At 33.8% G+C, this 22,888-nt stretch overlaps 3 protein-coding genes across 3 annotated transcripts; 2 read left to right on the top strand and 1 right to left on the bottom strand.

The window, feature by feature from the left end:
• The first annotated feature begins 5,117 nt into the window (after window positions 1-5,117).
• On the top strand, window positions 5,118-5,884 carry LOC114411992 (60S ribosomal protein L27a-3). The gene has a single exon (XM_028375752.1). The coding sequence runs from the start codon at window positions 5,182-5,184 to the stop codon at window positions 5,620-5,622; it is 441 nt and encodes a 146-aa protein (XP_028231553.1). The 5' UTR covers window positions 5,118-5,181; the 3' UTR covers window positions 5,623-5,884.
• Window positions 5,885-11,606: 5,722 nt separating this feature from the next.
• LOC114411991 lies at window positions 11,607-13,964 on the top strand. Its single transcript, XM_028375751.1, has one exon. The coding sequence runs from the start codon at window positions 11,864-11,866 to the stop codon at window positions 13,670-13,672; it is 1,809 nt and encodes a 602-aa protein (XP_028231552.1). The 5' UTR covers window positions 11,607-11,863; the 3' UTR covers window positions 13,673-13,964.
• Window positions 13,965-20,763: 6,799 nt separating this feature from the next.
• On the bottom strand, window positions 20,764-22,654 carry LOC114411990 (myb-related protein 330-like). Its single transcript, XM_028375750.1, has 3 exons — window positions 22,184-22,654; window positions 21,968-22,097; window positions 20,764-21,844 (listed from the first exon to the last, which is right to left on the bottom strand). The coding sequence occupies exons 1-3, from the start codon at window positions 22,314-22,316 to the stop codon at window positions 20,995-20,997; spliced, it is 1,113 nt and encodes a 370-aa protein (XP_028231551.1). The 5' UTR covers window positions 22,317-22,654; the 3' UTR covers window positions 20,764-20,994.
• Window positions 22,655-22,888: the final 234 nt, after the last annotated feature.

Below are 22,888 nucleotides of genomic sequence, written 5' to 3'. Positions count from 1 at the left end.
TGTGCTCTGCAATCTTCAATTAAACTCCGGAAGTAGGTTCGTTGACTTATGCCATCCTTGCGATGCCAAGCATTATAAATTTGAACATTATCAGTTTCAAAATGATCATATCGAAGCACATCTGAGAAGCTACCTTCAAAGCCCATTTAAATCATAAAACTTTAGCAATATGAGGTTGATATCCAACCTGTCTCAAATCTGTTGCACCCCCTAAAACACGGCCTTCGGCATCTCTGAAAACCACTCCGAAACCAGTTTTGTTCCTGTCCTTCAAACAAGCATCAAAATTACCTTTTATCCAAGATGTTGGAGGAGGCTTCCAAGTAATATGTATTGGAATTGGCTGAGAATTACTTAAAACAAAATTCTGTTGGTGCAAAGATTCAGTCATTTTGAGAGTTTGCTCAATGCACAGCCTTTTTCCTTCAAATACCCATGTTTCGCTTCCAAATCACCCAGAGTATACAGAAAATCAAACCAACAGAATCATGCTCCTTTGACTTTAACCAGAAATTGATCCAATTTGAGAAAGTGGAAATGGATGTATCAATGCGGATGGAGAGCGGGGAAGAAACCAAATAGCTCTAACATGGTTGCACAATAAAAGAGCATGTGTAGGCGATTCCTCTATTCTTCTCCACTGCAAGGACACACCTCATCTTGGCAAATGGATTTCTTCCACAGAGATTCTTTGACAGGAATGATTTTCTTACAAGCACGCCAGACAAATTTTTTAAATTTTGGTGGGGCCGGGACTGACCATAACTCTTTCCAATCAACATTGATGGTTAAACTAGTTTTTGCTTGGTTGAATAATTTTTTCTCTAAAATCAAATGACAGTCCAATCTCAGGGTATAATTGCCATGTTGGATGTGCTTCATGTGATCATGTCTGGTCTGTTCTTGTTAGGTAAAGGGATGGCCTGAATGCAAGTTGCAACTTTAGAGGGGGAAAACATTTATTTTTTGAACATCCCACTCTAACTCCTGTTTTGTAAACAGAAAAGATACACATATGTCAGGGTCCCTGTCTTCTGGGCGAACATAATGAATTCGATTATCTCTTAGGTTGGGCACCCATTTGTCCGGCCAAATCCTAGTTGTTTGACCATCTCCAATTCTCCAAAAAATTCCCTCTTCCATTACCCATCTGCACTCCATCAAACTTCGTCACATGTAGCTGCAGTTACTTCCGACCTTGGCACAGAGAGGATGAGTCCTAGGATAATACTTCACTTCAAGAGTGACAGACAACAATGAGTTTTCCAACACAAAGAATTCTCCACCATTGTTTAGACAACAAAGCCATATCAAAGGCTCTAGAGATCCTGAAACCAAGTCCCCCTTCTCTCTTCGAGTGAGATAATTTGTCCCAAGACAGCCAATGGATCTTCCATGAATTATCATCACCTCCCCAAAAGAAGCAGCTTGTCATGCTATCAATTTGAGAGCAAGTAGTTACCAGAAACAAGAAACAGCTCCTGACATAGGAAGGTATAGATTGAACAATAGATTTTATCAGAACTTTTCTTCCCGCCATGGATAACGATCTTTCCTTCCAACCTTTGATTTTTTTCCAAACAAGATCATGGAAAAAGTTAAATATTTGTTTCTTCGATCAACCAATAATAGTCGGAAGTCCCAAATATGTAGGATGACTTTCAACAGCCTTCACTCCAAGAACCCTTACAAGGTCATTCAATCTTGGTGGTGGGAACGTTTTGGCTCAGACAGAGAAAGTTCAGACTTGTCCAAATTGATACGTTGTCCAGAAGTCATTTCATAGGTCTTGAGAAGTCTTAACAGAAATCCTACTTCTTCAGTCGTTGCCAGTGCAAAAATAATGTTGTCATCAACAAAAAAGGGATGGGGGAGAATAGGAGCCTTTGGACAGATTTTGATTCCATGCAAGGATTGTTGTTCCAAAGATCTTTTCAGAAAAGCAGAGAATACTTCTGCACAAGGAATAAGGGGAGAGTGGGTCCCTTTGCCTTAGTCCCTTAGAAGCTCAGAAATGAGAATGAGGAAATACATAGACAAGAACAACAAAAGAAGCAGTAGTGACACATCTTAGGATTAGCTGAACCCATTTTGCTGAGAAACTCATACTATTAAGCACATTTTCAAGGTGGGTCCACTCCACTCTATGGTATGCTTTTGACATATCAAGCTTAATCGCCATAAAGCCCTTCCTGTTTTTTTGTCTTTTTCTTCATATAATTGAAGCACTCGAAAGCTAGCAAAGCATTGCCAGTGATTTGTGGACCGGGAAGAAAGGCACTTTGATTTTCGCTCAAGATCTCCATTAAATGATCTGCAATGGTCTTCGTTACTAGCTTGAACATCACCGTACATAAACTGATTGGTCGGGACTCACTTGCTTGACTGGGCTTCTTCACTTTTGGTATGAGAGCGATTAAGGTCTTGTTTATGGGACTTGGGTCAGCTCTATCATTGAGAATACTCGGAACAAGTTTCAGAACATCTTCCCTATGATATTTTATCAAGAACATACTTTATTTGTTGGGTAGTTGATCTTGCTTTGTTCATGCAAAATTTATCAAGAACATATTTTATCTCTAATTGCAGTAGCATTTTCTCTGCGAGAAAGAAGCAAATATTAACTTTTCGTTTTTTTTTATTACACATAAAAATAAGAGGAAATAAAACATTTTAAAGTAAAAAGACACTTGTTAAATTTTTTTAGTGTGGTAACTTTTGATTATTCTCTTTTCTTTTTCTTTGCATCTTTAGTTTTCTTCTCGTAAGAAGGAAAAAAATAGACTTAGACTCGCCTAAAATTTTCTTCCCTCTGTTTTCCAAGTAATCAAACAATATAAGTGTCCAAGGAACTAGTCAACTATAAGTTCTTATTTGCCCAATCCTACCATCTATACTTGAACAATTTAATTTCTTAATTATTGACTCAGGTTTAAATTCAAATTGTCAAGGTTATAGGATTGACCATTGACTTGAGTTTCATTTGATATATAAGCTGGGCGTGGTATGTAGTGATTATTATTGTTTTTTCTTTCCAACTTGAACAATCCAATTTAAGTCGATTGTGTAATTTTATTTTATTTTTTTTGAAAAATTCAAATTGAAACTAACTTAACCATCAGTGTTTTGTTCTGCCTAAATTTTTTAAGGCTGAATTATACTTTATTCTTCTTAGAGATGTTCAAATTATATCGTCATTTCCTTTAACTTGAAGAATTACAGCACATTTATGAGGGGTGAACATATGTAATACTTTAATCAATTTCAATGTAAACAAGCGTCTTTAAGACAGTTTTTTCTGTGATTGGTAGTTAATTTTGAACCCTTACTATTAATTTGGAATTTTAAAAGATGAGAGATAAGTTTTGAGTAAATATTCAGGGAGCGTTTGTTGTAAGATATAATGTTCTAGGTTAAAGAATCAATTTTTAGGAATACTATTGTTTCTCTTCTAAAAAAAAAGAGGAATGCTACTATTTCTAAGAATATATTTATGACCATATTTGGTTAGTGTTTATTGATTTCAGAAAATAATTAAATTTTATTTAAAGATAAAAAAAAAAGTAAAAGAAGAAATGTGAAAAGGCAGAGTAGGAATATGTAGTTATTATTCTCATGGAAATAAACATAACTATGTGTTTATCAAAGGAATAAGAAGTAAGGGAAGCACAAACATTTTTTGTATTCTTTAGAATATAGACTTATTTACACACAAAAATCTCAGCGCTCACGCTCACGCATATCATGGAATATATTTTTTTAGAAAACGTGTATTAAATATGAGAATATAATATTTTTGAAGTCTACTTTTTCATGAATCTTTTTTACTATATTATCCAAATGGTTACTTAAACTCCAAAGGGGTTAATTGAGGTTGTCAAAAAGTGTTTTCACAATATTTTTTCTTACACAAAAAAATATATGATTATAAAAAGACAGAGAGAAAATTATAAATTCAGTTGACAGAAAAAGAAAAAAACCAAATATCAAACAATCACAATAAAATAAAGCAGAAGTGTATGAATAAAGAGTACACTAAATATTCATATGGTTAGTCATGTCAATTGTGACATACATCTAGTCCCTAAGTCGTGTTTAAGAAAATTTCTCGTCGACCATCCATTCCAAGATGCCTCTCACAAAATTACTCCAATTACCTTCCAAGGACCATACACCCTAAAAGATCAAAGGAATTACACACACTCAACAACTTAGTGATCACTCATCTTAAAAAATTACAAGGATCACACATATTGAAAAACCTAGAGAACGTCTTCTCTCGGAACATAAAGGAATACCACCCTTTTCACAAATCAACAAAGCAAAAATGCTAAGAATTTCTCTCAAAACAAAGAAATCACAAATTAAAATTAATGACACTCCATATTATTTGAAACTTGGTTCATCACATTCTAAGGAACCAATGTCTTCTACTAAATTCAAACTCATATTAATCCTCCCTAATTACTTTAAAGATTTTAGCTTTCTTCATATAATTGTATCATGAAGTATTTTTAAGACATTTGTTAAGAAACTAATATTTTAACACGTGTATTACACATAATAAGTTTTTTATAAAACTAAAATTTATAGTAATTAAATACTTATAAATATTTAAATTACACTATATTTAAAATTGGTAATAAATTAATATTTTTGAAGATATAAGTTATATTTTAGATTAATATATTTTGTGATATACTAATATTTGAGGAAGGATTAAAATATTTTTTTACTTTCTATCTTTTTCATTCATTTTCTAAATCTAATGTTTTTAATGTGTAACTAATCTTAATCATTTAATCTATTATTTTAATATATTTAGTTCTAATTTATATTTTAATATTTTTTTAAAATATCAATAATTAAATTTGATGATATATCACAATATGAATTATTTATCATAAATATAAAATATAATTTATAAATATGAAAATATGTATTAAATACAATTTAAATTATAATATAATTTATATTTAAAGATATTTATTTACTCTAGTAAATTTTAATTAATAAAAAAACACCAACATGAACATGCGTGTGACTGTGAGAGAGGGGGCAAATAAGTAAAATCGCGAGCAGTGGACAGGCTTATAAGTCCCAAAACCCTAATTCGTTTGTGCAGCCACTCTGTGAGAGAAAGAGATAGTGTGGGAGGGAGAGAGGAGCGGAGGAGAGAAAATGACGACGAGGTTCAAGAAGAACAGGAAGAAGAGAGGCCACGTCAGCGCCGGTCACGGTCGTATCGGGAAGCACCGCAAGCATCCCGGTGGTCGGGGTAACGCCGGTGGCATGCACCACCACCGCATCCTCTTCGACAAGTACCATCCCGGTTTCTTCGGAAAGGTGGGTATGCGCTACTTCCACAAACTCCGCAACAAATTCTACTGCCCCATCGTCAACATTGATAAGCTATGGTCCCTCCTACCCCAGGAGGCCAAGGACAAGGCCACCGCCGACAAGGCGCCATTGCTCGATGTCACCCAGTTCGGTTACTTTAAGGTTTTGGGTAAAGGGGTTTTGCCTCAGAACCAGCCTCTGGTCGTGAAGGCCAAGCTTGTTTCCAAGATCGCCGAGAAGAAGATCAAGGAGGCAGGTGGAGCCGTCGTTCTCACCGCCTGATTTTTTTAGGGTATTTTTATTTAAAAGGATTTTGAGATCTGTTGTTATTTTTGGTTTTGGTTCTTGTTTTAATCTGTCTGAACTGGATTAGTTTAAATGTTTTTTTTTATATTCTCAATGTTCTGGATTATATCGTTTTTTGTTGCGTGTTATGGTATGTGATGGGAGTTTTACATGCACAAATCGGTATTTACAATACGGATTTGGAACGAGGCGACTAAGGTTAATGTTGGATATAATTAAAAACAGTGCTTTGTTGGAACGATGCTGGTTGGCATTGAAAACTGGCAATGCTTCAGCGCATGGTTGGATTTTATATTCATTTTTTACGGCTTTTTTATTAACCCAAGAATGAGTTTTTTCTGTGATTGCTTGCGACTATTGGGATATAACAAAATGGGGTGAAATGAAATGTGGAATAAATTTGCCTGTTTCATTGTTTTGTGATATCTTTCCCGTGGAATGGAAATAATAAGATTGACACTATGTCATACTAGAGGGGAAGATAAGCACACGGGTATTGGATGGAATTCAATGAAATGTGTTCAACCAGGTTTATTTTGATTCTATCTTAGATTAGCTTAGCAATGTAACTTAACTATTGTTTCATTTTAGACCTTTCACTCAATCTGAGCATACCCTTCCGGTCTAATTTCATATGTAATCCTACTTAATTTCTTTCATATTTAAGCATCTCTTTGAGGTTCAGTGAAATGCTAATTTCAATCAGATTGTGGTTTTTAAAACTAGTTACTTCCACCTTGTAATAGATAGTGGGCACGAAATGGATTGTTGCAATTTTATTATGCAATCTCCTTTGTTAAGAAGCTTTCTTTGGGAGCATCCATGGGTGTCATGGGAAATTCTCGGGTGCAGCTTTTTAACTAGTATTGGCGTATCGGATGTAGTGAAACTCCACATTCACAGTCAGACGATTGGAATCGTTTGATGAAGATTCAATGTTCTTAATTAGTTTAGTAAATTTAACTTAAAAAACACATTTAAAATAATCATTTGATTGATCAGACGGTTCACATTTACGCCGTGAATGCAGGTTATTCATTTCCTATGATATCCATAATAGGATCGTGGGGAAACTTACCCTATCCAAGTCTTTCTTCTCAGTGATTCCGTGATTGTGAGGAAGCTTTCTTTTCAGTGATCCGCACCTCATTTTCAACCTCGTGCATGATAACCATGGGGTGCATTTAGATGTATAACAACTAATCCTCGTAGCCAACAAAAGAAATTGATCCTCAGTGTTCCTTTTGTGGTAGAGCGCTGGAAACAATTCTCAAAGTGATATCTAGTCCAAGAGATAAGATGTTCAGATTCCTTGAAGAAGGCGTTTGATGGGTGCATATTTTATAGAGAAGGCAAACTCGGTTACAAATAGCCTCGCTTAACATGGCTACTGCGCCCTTTTGGTGTTCAAGTGTTTTCAAGATTTCTTGTCTATTGATTTCTCTTGTACTACTGTTTCATAGTGGGGTTTTTTTTTTCATGGGTTGTCCCGACGGTTCTGCTTTTTTAGGCTCCTAGCTCCCAGTTCTATCACCAATAAAAGAAATCCCTATTAACCATATATACCTGCTCCTAGGCCTTTGATTCATCTTGTTGATTAATATTGTTTATTTCATATATTTAAGGAATGCCAAAATGACCAATCTACCTTAACCTGTACTTAATATGTCTAAAAATATGTTGGGTTGGGTTGGACCTATTTTGAAATTGTGTGAAGAATTTCAGTCTATTAATATGTCCAGAGATTAAAGAGATAAAGTTGGTTTGGTGGTGAAAAGAGGAGGGAGAAGTCTTGGATTTGAAGTTCTCTATTAACAAAAACTAACTAACACTGATATAAAAAAAAATTGTCCTAAATTTTTATGGGCTGGGTTGGACTTATGTTGAAATTAGATAAAAAAATTTCAACTATTGTGAGAGGGGTTGGGTTTGATTGTGAAAATTTAACCAAAAAAATTAACTATAAAATGACTTTTTTATTGGCCAATACATTGGGCGAGTTTTTTGAGTTGTAGATTTGTGTCTGTAAATATAAATAAAGGAATAATTAAGTTTACAACCTCTCAATTTTTTTGAATTTCAATTTTTAGTCCCTCAAAATTTATGCTAGCATTTTTAGTTAAGTTTATAGTCTTTGATTAATTTTTTTGCTAGCATTTTTAGTCCCTCAAAATTTTGTCTATTTTTAGTCTCTCATTTGTTTTTATTACTCAAAATTTGTTCAAAATATATAAAAATGAGAGACTAACAATGACAAATCTTGAGCAATAAAAATGAATGAAGGACTAAAAATGTTGATGGAAAATTAATGGAGGATTAATTTTTTTAAAAAAAACTTTTGAAGGATTAAAATTTGGGATCTAAAAAATTAGAAGGACTAAAAAATTAAGTAATTCATAAATAAAATACCTCATTTGTATTGAGTATATATGGAATGATAAATTAAGTTTTATCATTGTCTCTAATCCTCATTTATTCAGATGATGAATTTTCATTAAAATTGTGTACAGAAATTATTATCAACCATCATATGTTAGACAACATATTCATCACTTTTCATGCATTTAATCTTTTTTTTTTTATCATTAATGTCTCAAATCATTGTCTTTAACTTTATTCTCCACGGAATCATCATATATAAGTAAAAATATATATTTTCACACAGATTAAGAAAGTTAGTTAAAACAATTTAATTTTACGATCTCAAATAAAAAATAAGATTATCCCTAAAATATATTTCATTAGGATTTGATATCATGAAAAAAATAAAGTCCTTAAAAATAGAGTTACAATTAAATGAAAGGTGTTTTTAGAAATCATATCATTAAATGGGGGTGAAGTATATTTCCTTGTATTTGAGTCCAAGATTCAAAAACAACTTTTTTTGCTTAAAGAGTTTAGAGGGAGTAATATTTTTCTAAACTTGTCTTTAAAAGTAATTAAAATCTATTCATCTTTTTCAATCTTATAGGAGAGAGAAAATAACTTTTTTTGGTAAATGAGAAAATAACAATGTAAAGTAGCATTTAATTATACATTAAAATAAATAAAGATGTTTTAGTAAAAAATAGTTAATGCACACAAGAGATAAAAGAAAGTCTTATAATAAATATTTTTTTATTACATCTTATAAATAAGCACGGAGGGAATGTTAATTTTGAAAGGATAAAAACTTATTTTTATTCTTGAATTTGTTAGGCTTTGATAATTAGGTCCTTGAAAGATGAAAAATTAAAATTTTATCCCAAATTTACAAAAAGTACGACAAATTAGTACTATTGTTAGTTTTCTTCATTAACTCAAAGATTTGTACCTACATAACACTTTTGATAATGATGTGATAATTAAGGCTTGTGGTATGTTATTCACATGGTTGTCGTGTTTCATCTACGTGGCTATCACGTGTTAAAAATTAACTTTTCAATTTGATCTTTGACTTAATAATTTATTGTCATTTTAGTCCTTAAATTTAATCACTTAGTGGAATTTTGATCCCTAAACTTAACTATATGTATTGTTATTTTGGTTCCTAAATGTACTTTTAAACTTTCAATTAAGTTTTGTGTTGTATGAAATTATTAACATAGACATTATAACGATTGAGTATTAGAAAACATGAAAAATAAAAGTGTTAGAACCATTTTCCCATGTCCTCTTTTGTAGTTTTCACATCGTTGTTCAACGATTAAGTATTAGTGGGCACGACTCTTATAAGTTTAAAATATATAACCTACAAAAATGAACATAAAAATATAATTTACCTATTATATTCTCAATAAAGATGATAATCGTTGTCTGTCATGTTAGAATATACAATATATACAACCTGCAAAATTGAGTGTAAAATATAATTTACTCATTATTTTAATCATGTTGGAATATACAAAATAAAAGAAAATATAATAAAAGGTAAAAAAGAAAAATATATAATTTTATCTTAAATTTTGATTGAATAAAATGATTCATTTTGTATCTCTTTGTGTTTTAATTTCCTCCTTAATTAAATAAATATACTAACTTTTAAAACAATTATTTGTTAGTATCTATATATTTACATAATACACATTTTTAATTTGATTCTTACCAAAAACTAATTTAATTTTTATATGTTATTTATTTTCAATTTAGTTATATTGTTGGTTGTCATTGTTATAATATTATTTGTTAAAATCTATACTTTGATAATTATTTTTCATTATCATAAATAATTGTTATCAATATAAATAAATATAATTTATTATCACAATATTAACAATTTATGTTTAGTGTGACATTTTATTAAAAATTCAAAAGTATTTTTAGGGAACAAAATAATAATATGTAATTAATTTTAGAAATCAAATTGTTAATAAGTAATTAAGTTCAAGACTAAAATAATAACAAATTGTTAAATTTAAAAAACAAATCAAAAAATTAATTTTCTTACATGTAACATTTATATATAGTAACATGTAATAATAATCAAACATCATGTTATCACATCAAAGATGTCACGTAAACATAATCATTTGAGTTAATCGGAAAAAATTAACAATATAATTAATTTTTCATACTTTTATAAATAAAATTTAAATTTTTCATTCTTTAATAACCTAACTATTATCTCAATATTTATCCATTTTGAAATTCAGCATCAAGAGAGGCAAGTCAAGTCTAGTGGCCCTTTCATCAAATTTATTGCTTTGGAGTGACATTATTATAGGCATGCCACGTCAGCAAGGTCATTGAAAATGTAACAAGCGGGTCATTTCATTCGTGGCATCCTGTGATTCCCATCCTGTAGTACTTAGTAAACGACGATTTCTGCCCACGTCAGATCCCAATTATGAAGGATAGCAACTTCATTGAAATATAAGTATATAACCATGCCAAAATTTAAAAAGCTTTAAATTGTTTTTTTTTATATATTTTTATGTTTATTCTTGAGTTAAATATTTTTATTAGTATATTTTTTTTATCTTGATTTTTAAAAATTAAATTAAAATTCATTTTTTTTATTTTATTAATTTTTTTTATAATTTTTGTTTATCTCAACTCAATTTTTTCAAGAAGAAAAGAAAGTAAATATTTTAAAATAAGATCCTCTAATGAAGAATCTTTTAAAGTAACCAAATAAAATGTTTTTTTCTTTTAATTTTAGTTTCATTTTTTAAAAATTTACAACAAATTCCTCATCTCCTAAGTAACCTCTTGTTTATCTTAGAAGTAAATATAATGAATAATTTTAAATCTTCTAATAATAATGTATTCTTATAAATTTCCCTACTTACTAAATAAAAAAGAATTAAAAATATTTTATGTTTTAAATATTAAATATATTTATTTTATCAAACATTAAAAATTACTACTATAAAAAGCATAATGAAAGAAGATAACATTATTTAAATTTAATTAACGCGCGATGGATGATGGAATCATGTTCTAAAACATGAATATTTTGATTTCAGTCAACAACAACCCCGAGTATTGACTTGACTCCAAGTCTTTAATAACGAGTAACGGAGAATCAATATTCTCGCATCTCTTCTATACTAATAATATATTCTCTGCTACTCCTCTCAACAATACACCAATGAAACATGGGAATTAATTCAGATAGAATTATTTTTTCTTAAGAAGAGATTTTGGATTTGCGTTTTAATATATAATCATATTAAATACTTAAAAATAAATTTTATCATCTGTAATAATTTTATTTTAAACATAATTGATTTGAGTCAATGTCTATCTTAACTAATAACAAACAAAACAACTATTCTTCTGAAAAATAAATAAAAAATCCCACTTACTAAAACTAATTCAATAAAAAAAAAATTCGCATTTCACACTTTCCCTTTAACGTGGTAGTTCCGAGAGAGAATGTATGTTTGTCGATATTTTTATTTTAATTTTCCCTATCTATATTATTAATCTATTTTTAATAATTAATTTTGATATTAGAGACATACTATTCTGAGAGTCAATAATCCCGGGAAGGCAGAGTCGTGTAAGAAGGCGCAACCAATGAACAAACATCCTTCTGCAAACAAACAGTACGAGGAGTACTAGATTACCAGCTTCTTGCTTTGTTACTTCGTCAATTCAAAAAAAAAAAAAAAGAAGAAGGATCATTCATTGTTTCTACTCTCTCGCTTTCTCTGTCTTTCGCTCTTCTTCAGTGAGTATATAGAAGATAAAGTAATAACAGAAAGAGCGAGGCGGGTTGGTATTGTCTCCGATGATGGGTAACCCAAACCCTAACCCTACCCCTACCCCGGAAGAGGAAAAGAGCCTCAAGGAGGAGCTGCTGGATCCCATCCTGCTCGGAGAGCGTGTGATAAAGCTTGCTCAGGAGGCGGAGTCGTCTAAGGTGGACTGCACGGAGCTGGCGCGTAAGGTGCAGGTGGTCTGTGACAACCTCCGCTCCGTGGTGCGCGTTGTGTCGGGGGCTCAGTGCCTCAACGAGCGCCCCATCCGCCGCATCGTCGGCGAGGTCTTCAAAAACCTAGAGCGCACGTTAGCGTTCATCCGCAAGTGCAAGAAGCACGGCGGCGTCCTCCGCCAGGTCTTCTCCATGACCACCACCGCCGATTTCCGCAAAGTCTGGAGCCTTCTCGAATCTTCCAACGGCGACCTGGTCTGGCTCCTCACCATCTTGGACTCCAAAGACGGCACCAATGTCTCACTTCCCCCTATTGCCAGCAACGACCCTATTCTCGCTTGGGTCTGGACCTTCACCTACACTCTCCAATTGGGCCAGCCCAAGGACCGCGCCGAAGCCGCTACCGAACTCGGTTCACTCGCCAGAGACAACGACCGTACAAAATTTATCATCTTGGAGGAAGGTGGGGTGATGCCCCTCCTTAAGCTTCTCAAGGAAGCTTCTTTCCCCGATGCTCAGATCGCAGCTGCCAATGCTCTTGTTAACATTACAACCAATCAAGACAGGATTGTTGGTTTCATTGTGGAGTCCCATGCTGTCCCCACCATTGTTCAGGTTCTCGGTGATTCCCCTATGAGGGTTCGTGTCTCTGTTGCCAATTTGGTCTCTACTATGGCTGAGCAACATGAGCTTGTTCGCGAGGAGTTCATCAGGGCCAATGTGACTAGGCCCCTTGTGTCCTTGTTGTCCATGGATATGGGTACTGTCCTTGCTGACCCCATGGCCGGTCGCGCCAGCATTCATTCGCTTGTTCTCAATTTGTCCAATGTCGGGGAGGCGAATTCGGATGGGAGTAGCCGCGGCTCCAGCCACCAGCGAAGAGATAGAGAGGTTGAAAGCCCGGAGTTGAGGAATGAGGTCAAAATCAGTTGTGCTAAGGCTCTTTGGAAACTCTCCAAAGGGTGTCTTTCAAGTTGCAGGAAGATTACCGAGACTAAAGGTTTGCTTTGTCTTGCTAAGATTATTGAGTCCGAGAGTGGGGAATTGCAGCTCAATTGTCTTATGGCTGTCATGGAGATTGCTGCTGTGGCAGAGTCGAATGCTGATCTTAGAAGAGCTGCTTTTAAGCGAACTGCACCGGCAGCCAAGGCAGTTTTGGATCAACTTTTGAGGGTGGTTCAGGAGGAGAGTGATCCGGCATTGCGGATTCCTGCTATAAAGGCAATTGGTTCCTTGGCCAGAAACTTCTCTGGGAAGGTTCCACAGGTTATTGGTCCTTTAGTTGCTCAGCTTGGTAACAGAGATGTTGATGTGGCTAGTGAGGCTGCCATTGCTTTGGGGAAGTTTGTGTGCCCAGACAACTACAACTGCATTGACCATTCTAAGGCAATACTTGAGCTTGATGGGATCCCTAAGCTAATGAGCCTGCTGCAGATAAATGATCGCCAACAAGTTCATGGCCTTAAATTACTTTGTTACCTTGCCTTAAATGTAGGTAACAGTAAGGTCCTTGAGCAAGAACGTGCTTTGAATACCCTAGAGAGGTTTGCTCGTCCTGTTCAAGCACAACATCCTGATATGAAGGACCTTTTTGCAAAGGCCATACACCACCTCACTCTTTATCAGCCTGGAGCTCAATTGCACAGACAGCCCTTGGGGCTGTAAGTGCCACTGATTGCATTAATCAAAATAATGATCCTTGTAAGTCTTTTGAATGGAAAAGTAAGAGTGTATTGTACTTAGAAAATGATTTATTACATTGTGAAAATGTCAAAATTTCAATTTAATAGCCTCTGTTATTTGTGATATTGACTCACTGGTCATCCAAATTATACGTAAGGCTGGCTGTCTCAACAAGATGAGTAAATTTACGGATATACATTCAGAAATGTTGCACATGATATAGCCTACACTTCGGTATATTTGACGGCATTACCAACTTTTATATTTCTTGTGACTTCTTGCCCTTCCTTTTTTCTCCCCATAAGTAACACTTCAATAATTTGATGGCATTAGACTTCAGTGTAATTGATGGCTTTACCAACTTTTCTATTTCTTGTGACTTCATGCCCTTCCTTTTTTCTCCTGATAAGTAACACTTCAATGATTAGATTTCTATTTTATAGACTTCTGATATGTGTTTGACTTGGTGTATACTATACATGTACGAAGCCATAGTTGCTACTTATGTAGATTAAAGCATGACATAGACCTTCCCTTTAAAAGAAAATAAATGAAACAAAGCCTTGAATTGTGTCTATATGCATGACAACATTTTACTATGCATTTCTCCCTCTGAATTTATGTTCTTCCCACATGTTGATGCAGGGCCCGATTGTTTGTGCTTTTCTTAAGGAAAAGTAGTTATATAATTAAAAAAAAGTGTATAAATAATTATAATAATTAGATTAGTTTTGTTTTAAAAAAAAAGCTGTTTTAGTACCTTTTCCAAAAGCTAAAAATAGCAGCTTCTGAAAGCTCTTAAAAAGGCTAAACAAGCGTTTGTTTTTTCCCTAAAGTTTAAAAAACCACACTCACAGGATTGTTTGTTGCTCTATTTAATTATACTTTCCTACATATCTAGATTAAATTTATTATACTGATATATGTCATGAAAAAAAAGGTTAGATTAATGCTTTATCTGCTTACCTTGGGAAAAAAGTTCTTATTCACTGCGTGGATATCATTGTACTTAATTTTTTCAGTTGAAATTCATCTGCATTAACAGTTATTATCACTTAAATGTCCCACTTGCTTAGGGTTTCCTACAAGAGATCTAAATTCCTGCAGAGATTATACGAATAAGCTGAAGCCATGTATTCCTTAGATTTAACTACCTCTGCAATCAAATTTGGAAGGAAAAAATACTAGATTTCAAAATTGTTCTGTTATTAAGCGAAGGGAGTAGGGGTATGAATATTTTGCATTCTTTGGTGGAAGCATAAGAGGAGCTTGTACAATACTACTGATGACGTTAGTTGGCCTGAGGATCTCTTGGGATGTACTTCAAGAGGCAATCTAATGTTTGTGAAGGCTAGTGGCAATCATAATTTTGATTCAATATTTATCTTGGTTGCCATATCTGTAGAGTTCCTTGTTCTTGTTCACCATATAAACCTACATATAATGCAATGGGTAAAGTTTGTACACAGTTGTCATGTCTTGGGTTAGAGTGTCTTCAAAGTTTGCAGCTTGCACTCTGGACAGGCTAGGTAAAATATATGGACAAATATGTTGTTTTTTTAAACAGTGAGCCTTGCATTGTTTTGTGGAAGCATAATATCAGCTTGTACAACATCACTGGTGATAAAAGTGGACCTGAGGGTATCTTGAAATTTTCTGAGAGACAATCCAATGTTTGCGAAGTGAAGAGTGTGGCAGTTAGTGAGAGGAGTTCGAGACTTGAACTTAAATAGCAATATTGATTAAAAAACTATACTGTAAAAATTCTAAAGAATTCCTTGGCATTATGGACAGTCTGAAACTTATACAAAATTGTCATGGATTAAAAGTGTCTCCAAAGCTTGTAGCTGCCTTTCTTGATTAGACAAGGTGAATATTTGTATTAATATAACATGTCGTTTAAAGCCATGAACGTGTAATTTTATTGTGTATTTATTTATTTCACCAGAGGTACATTTTTGCTAAATTCTTCTGAATCATTTTCATTTTGCTTATTATGCACTGTATATGCTGAAAAATAATTAAGTAAATAGTGATCAAGTAGTAAACTTGGAAATGGACTAGCAGGTGGCTTAGCCCCCGTTTGTTTATAGTGAAGGAGAGTTGAAAATACATGAAATGAAAAGTAAAATGAGGTGAAATTCATATTTTTACATTTTATTTTAATTCAAAACTTTTATCTCAATTTACTTTTATTTCATTCCATTCTATCAAACACTCTATAATGTTTAACAAGGCCTTATGCATGTCTGTTTTCTGCTATAAGTTGGGGTATTTCTATCCCAAAGATAATTGTGACGATGCTGGAAGATACCATCTTTCGTGGAATTAGTGTGATAACTTACTTAGACCTAATCTGTTAATGTCATTAAACGTCATCCCTGGAATCGGATTTTGTTGTTGGTTGCAACATAGTAATCAGATTGAAGAGGACGGATAAGTTAATGAGAGCAGGGGAGACCACTCTAAATTCCCATTTGCTTCAGTATGCTAAATAAATATCAGTTTGTTGTTGTACAGGCCTTGTCACTGGTTTTCAGAAAACAATATGCCATGACGTTCTGAGTTTAACTGATTGCAATTTGCAAAAGACCACAATTTTTTAGTTGCTCGATTACGTATCTAATACTATCAAATTATGATTACACATCATTATATGCTTAAATGCACACGCAGTGTACACTTGGTTCAATGGTCCTCCACAAAGATGCATCACCCAAATTCATTTCGCCCTATGCTTATGGCAAATAAAGAAGTATATTTTGATCCAATTTAAATGATATTTTTTTATTATTCCCACACTGAACTTTTATTTAGGAATATTTTTTCCTTAATCTAATGAAGCGGATCTGCTGCCACTTATTTACTAATAATGATGGTGTAGGGCTAAGTAAAATGGCCCATTGCCAATATTTTAGGATTGCACTTTTGCACAAATAAACACCTGCATCGTTAACTAAATAAAATACTTGGGAAATCTTGTCATTGAGGGTTGGTAATAACTTTTTTTTTTCAATGACTACGAGGAAATTTGTACCTGTGATTTCTTGCAAACTACTACTATAAATTTTTTTTTTTTCTGGCCTATTCCTTGTGACTTGGGTTGAGAGTAACTTGAGTAAGAAGTAAATTCAAATCCAATTTACTTTGTTAAACCAAGAAATTCATAAGTATGATGAAACTAGAAAGTCACACTTAGTATTCGTATATGCAATAGAAGACACACTCCCCTGAATACGTAATTAGAAGTTTCGTGGTTTGAGTGAAGAAAGTGCAATCACTGAAAAACACATTTCCATGGACGTCAACTGGCGTGGCAGCTTATCTTTGATGAGTAGCTATTATTAAGACGTTCAATTTAAGAAATGCTTTATGTACTTTTAAGTTTGTTCGCTTTCTCGTTAGCCCAAAATAATAAAAAAAAATAGAAAAAAAGCATCATGTTTCCTTTGCGGTGTTAAGGTCATAATCATTTTTATAGCCATAAAGCCGAATTCATTCGGTAAAAGTACTCTAGCAATTTTTACCGGGTTAAAGAATCCCGAAATGTCAAACATAATCGTTACTATTAGATATTTTGCAATCATTCTAGGGAGTACGTTTGTTTTATCATAACTTATTATAATATATGTATCATCGATTCTTCTTATTAGTGCTTGTAATTATATTTGCAAGGTCTTTAGGGGCTCAAATTCATCATTCCCAATGGCAGTTAAAGTGTGTCTTTGACATTGTTTTTCGTCCTCATGGCCATGGTCCATCTATTTTCTCTAGAAGCGTAAGCTCTTAGGTTAAGTTCAACGCCTCACTTATATGCATTCGATTTAAAGCCCAAACACCATGCATCATTGAGTTCTACCTAACTTCATTTTCATTCGATTTCCTGACTTCTTTACTTTGGTGCCAATGCCAATCCCAATAGAAATCAATTGTTAGCTATCATTTCAACCTCAACGTGTAAATTGTGCTTAGCTTTTTTTATTTTTTATTCATAATAAGTGGTAGGACAAAGAAGCTCCCAAGAACATTAACACAACAAAAGTCTAAAGTTACTGTGCGGGCTTAAAGCACAAACAATTTTATTTCATTGAAACCACTCAATTAACTCCTTGAACATTAAGGTACGATTTGATTGAGTGGAGGAAAATGAAATAAAATAAAACAGAGAAAAATATATGAATTAAAATAGAGTAAAAGAAGTATAAAACTCACTAAATAATAACAAATTTCCTTTAATCTTTCTTTCCTTAGCGATCAAACTCACCCTAAAGAATCTCCTAAAGAAGATTACCCACCAAGCGAGATTTGATAGCAATTAACTCAATAAAAATTATGCTTAGCATACACCAAATATTTCACCCATCAATAACTGTAATTTAAGATTATACACACCTTTTACATCTATGAATGTGTAATATTTATTTATTTATCTTCATAGTTTAGAGTAATGTGTTACAGACTTACAGTTTTTACTATTTAGAAAGTCAGAGCATGTGAAAATTTAATTTTAGATTCAAATTGAGGCTTAAAACTTTATGATATGTATAAAGAAAACAAGTGTATATATATTTGACTAACATGATAACTAGTTGGTATTTTTTCCCTTTTATGCATGAGACAGCATCTTGTCGGTGTCCCTATATCATATAGTTAACTAGTTAAGAATTTGCTAAGTTCAAAAGCCATTATTCAGCAAAAGCATTTCAATATCACTTGTCGGGTGCAACGTTAGTTGACCCGAAAAGGCTACAACATTACTTAGTATGATCACTTCAACCATATCTTTTAATACTATTTCTCTTCCCCTTTTCCTACGTTCTTTGTTAATTATACTTTTTTTTTTATTTTTTTTACTTTTATGAGAAATTCAAATGGTGCTCGAACTCCTCAGGTAACTAGCTAGCTAGAAGATGCGTCGGCATGTTTTCCTTTCTAACAAATGCTAATAAGTGTCAATAAGATATTAGTTAAGAAAATAAAATATCAAGTAGTACTTAATATTTCTTCCTGCCAAAAATCAGAGATCGACTAGTAATCGATCAAAATATCAAGATCTAATCCCTGTGGCCATGTCATATGTTTAAAAGTGATATGCACACCAATACTTAATATTTTTAAAAATATTTAATCAAGTGGAATAACTAGTAAATGATTTTATATATTAGCCGTGGATAGGTTAGTATTTTCATTTCGCCAAATCAAAAGACAGAAGGTTTGACACGCTCCATAATAAAGGTTTTACAGTGGTTTATTTAATCATAACTTTGAACCTGCTTTTCACAGCAATGTTATTGCCTCTGATTTTGCTCAGAACCTAAACAACTTTTGACCAGAGAAACACGTATAACTGCCTCCACAATCAGAATCTCTTTGATTTTGATAATTACCGGGGCTTGGCGGCAGGAGCTTTCGTAATTTGCAATGATATGTGTACATGTTAAGCTAGCCGTGGCTTAATTATCTATCTTTTTGTCAATGTCTGTCATAATTTGAACCTTTAGATTAATTGCCAAAACAGCCATACATGATAAATCAAGCGTCAGCTTAGCCTAATTAGCACTTCAAGTTAATTAAGTTATGATGTGGTTATGCACTGTCCCTCTCTTGCTTTTATGGTATGGTTATGCCTTAGTTCACAGCTGTTCTAATTGAAGTAGTAGTGACTTTCACCGTCTTAATTTGGTATATGGCAAAGTAGCAAACTAGGGTAGGACCATTTTGTGGTCCTGGCCGGAGTTACTGCACACTTTTGTTTGCTAGCCAAGTCAACATATTGGCTCAAAGTTACATGCACTGAGTCCAAACAATTAAACACCATCTATGATCTCTCATCTGATCATCACCATCACCATGCTTTTCTAAACCTATTGGACCAATTGACTTTCTTGGATGGGTTTGCGTGAGAATTGAGAGCAGCTTTAATTTATCCTGATTTATGACTCAATTAATGGCTTATGCTATGCCTGATTGCATATGTGGTTGTAACAAGTACTAGAGTAGTTGGTGTTCATTGTGTGGGTTCTCTTCTCTCATTTCATTTGCTTTAATTGGCTATCTTTTTCATAATTAGAGAACATGTATATATATAAGCAACACAACGAAACAGATAGGCAAATTAAGTTCAGCTGCTATAAATTCTACAGTCACATCATCCTCTGTGCTTGAAAACATAATTTCTTGAAAACTGTCAGAACCATGACGAGCTAGCTAAGATAATTTATACATACAATCATATAAAATCACCATGCAAGTTGTGGTCATATGTTTGGGAATCAGTTACAGAATTACATTTGAGGCAAGAGTAATTTTATCAACGAATCAGGACCTTTGCTTTTACGTCCATTTTACTTTTATCCATTGGACTTGTATTAGGACGTTGCAATATTTTCAACTGCAAATCAAACATGCACTAAGCATGGATTGGTTGCGCCAGTGGTGACTGATATATTGTGTTTTGGAGCAGCCTGTGGTGACAGCAAATTAAAGATGATTTTAAAGCTGGTTTAAATTTGGAACCGTATATGTTACACAGAAGGAGAGGACCCTCTAGCTTTAGACTTTAATCAGTTATATGGTATCTCTCTCCAATAATGCAGATTTTGGGCAGCCAATTTTAGCCTTTTGGAGGGATTCACTAAATACATGGTGCTGTCATATGCCAGCGAAAGCATCATCTACTCATTATACGATACGACAGGATAATCTTCTTATTCAAACAATGCCAGCGCTAATATATCTCTACCAAAGCCCATTGTATACATCATGTACACTTTGAGAAACACACGAGCGTGTGTCCCCATATGTGATTTTATAATAATATGATATATATTATAAAAGGAAGGATCAAGGAAAAAGAAATGGAAAAGGAATTCGTAATTTGCTGCAGTGTATGGGTTTTTGTCCTTTTTATCATATTTTTGAGTCTTTGACCAGCTGCTATAGAGGACAGCTAAAGAAACCACAACATGGATAAAGGAGAAAAAAAAAGGGAAAGGATAATACATATAGGCAATGTAATTGCATGTAATAAATAATAATGATAATAATAATTCACTAGTTGGACAACATGGAAATATTACAGTCATAAAACAAAATTAGCTGCACTCAATTGAATATATCGTTATTCAAACTTTGGGTGATGAAAACAGATACATCAATGGTAATAATAGATGCGGGGGAGGGGGGGAATCATCTCATCTCAAATCTTTTGCTACAAATCTCCTGTACTATCAACATCATTCTATTTTTGCTAACATGAAAAAGAGTTCAAAAAATCAAAAGAAAGAAAGAAAAGAATTTACAGTTCATATATGCTGGAATACATCAAAATTTGCTCCTGTTAGATCTTCTGAAAGTGACGTTAACGGAAAGCTCGTGAAATCTATGGAATTTTGAGTATGCAGCTGCCCTTCTTCCCATGAACTTGTCTTAAAATCCTCTGATTTTGTGGCATTTACTTGGAACTGAAACAAAGGGTCAAACTTGTTGTCACCCTCCCACGAGAACCCTGCATTTTCCATCATGCTGCTGATATGACACCCTCCTCCATGGTAAATGGTGCTCAAGTTTGAGCTGTTGCTGGAACTTTCTTTCACCTGGTCATTCATGAACAATGAACTTATTTTGGAAGCTGAATTGTTGTCTGAAAACTCAGTCACCGACACGTTCCCGTGATCAGAATTGGTTAGACTTGGCATTGAAGAGAATACATAGCTTGAATTGGGTCCAAAGGGGTTCTGATCAGATGCTTTAAGGCTTGTCTGATACTGACTAACAGGTAAGTTAAAACCAGACTGTGCAACACCCATTGGAAAATCATAGTAGGACAAAGGGTCCAATGCTGGCTTGGTCATGAAAATTTCTCTTGAGGCTTCTGTTAGCCCTCCATCATAGTAACTGGAATCACTTATTAGAAGTGATGATCCCTGTGATGAAGGAAAGATTAATGGAACTGAAGGGCCTTGAGACAATGGTGTTTGCATTGGTGATGTCTCTATGATTTTCTTTTCTTCCTTCACATGAGCTTCTGTGAGGGGCTTGTGTGTACTTGGGTCAATCCCTTGCTTCAGAAGCTTCTTCTTTAAACATGAGTTCCAGAAGTTCTTAATCTCATTGTCTGTTCTCCCTGGTAACTGTGCTGCTATTTGAGCCCACCTGATATTCAAAAGAAAAACCATTTCACAACCAATCAATATATAGCCATTTTCTTGTTATCTAACATAAGAAAAAGAATTTGTTTTATATGAATCATATTGATCATCCTTCAATATATGTTACCTGTTTCCAAGAACTTCATGAAGACTGATTATAAGATCCTCCTCCTGCTGTGAGAACATGCCTCTCTTTAAATCAGGCCTCAAATAGTTTATCCATCTCAACCTGCAACTCTTTCCACATCTTTGTAATCCTGCAAATTCATCATGAAATGAGTTAAGAAGCTCTCTCCCATGTTTTTTTCATTTGAAAGAGAAGAAAAGTTGTAAGTTGTTATACCAGCTAGTTTGGGAACCGAGCTCCAGCATCCGACTCCAAATCTTGTTATGTAATTAAATAGCTTCTCATCTTCTTCAGGGGACCATAAGCCTTTCCTTAATTTTTGCTTCACACAACAGGAATGGCGACCCATTTGTGAGAGAGGACTATGTGGGAATGCCAATGTTACTTACTTAATGATGTAGGAAGAATGTGAACTCTGAAGTGGTCACTGCCTCTAAATAGCGTGAAATATTACCCAGTGGTGCTTGTGTCATTTAAAATGTTTCAAGAGGTAGAAATATTGTTATGTTGTGGGGTGGAGAGGGAGTAACTCAAAAACTAATTGTGTTCATTTAAAGAGCGGAGGGGCTAAATCATAAATCATAAATCATACTTAGGATTGAAGTTAATAGAGAGAGAGTAGAGAACCCTGAGAGGGAGGTGCAGCAATCAAGTGGGTTTTACGCAAATCCGGTGCTGCTTTTGCATTGGAATGGATTGGTTTTTAAGATATCCCTATTTCTAGAAAATTAAAAATAAGTAATTAAGGGGGGTGACTATATAAACCTGTACAGTATGAGTGAGAACAGAGTTAAGTACTTGCTGTTTTTATTAATTGTCAATTAAACACTAACTACCAAGTCTGTTTTTCTTTTCGATTCCGTCTGAAATATAACCTCATATAGTAAATGATGATAATCATGTACATATTCTGCATGTTAT

This window comes from Glycine soja, chromosome 5 (genome assembly GCF_004193775.1).
Source record: "Glycine soja cultivar W05 chromosome 5, ASM419377v2, whole genome shotgun sequence".
Classification (NCBI taxonomy): Eukaryota; Viridiplantae; Streptophyta; class Magnoliopsida; order Fabales; family Fabaceae; genus Glycine; species Glycine soja.
This window is presented reverse-complemented; position numbering and strand designations above follow the sequence as displayed.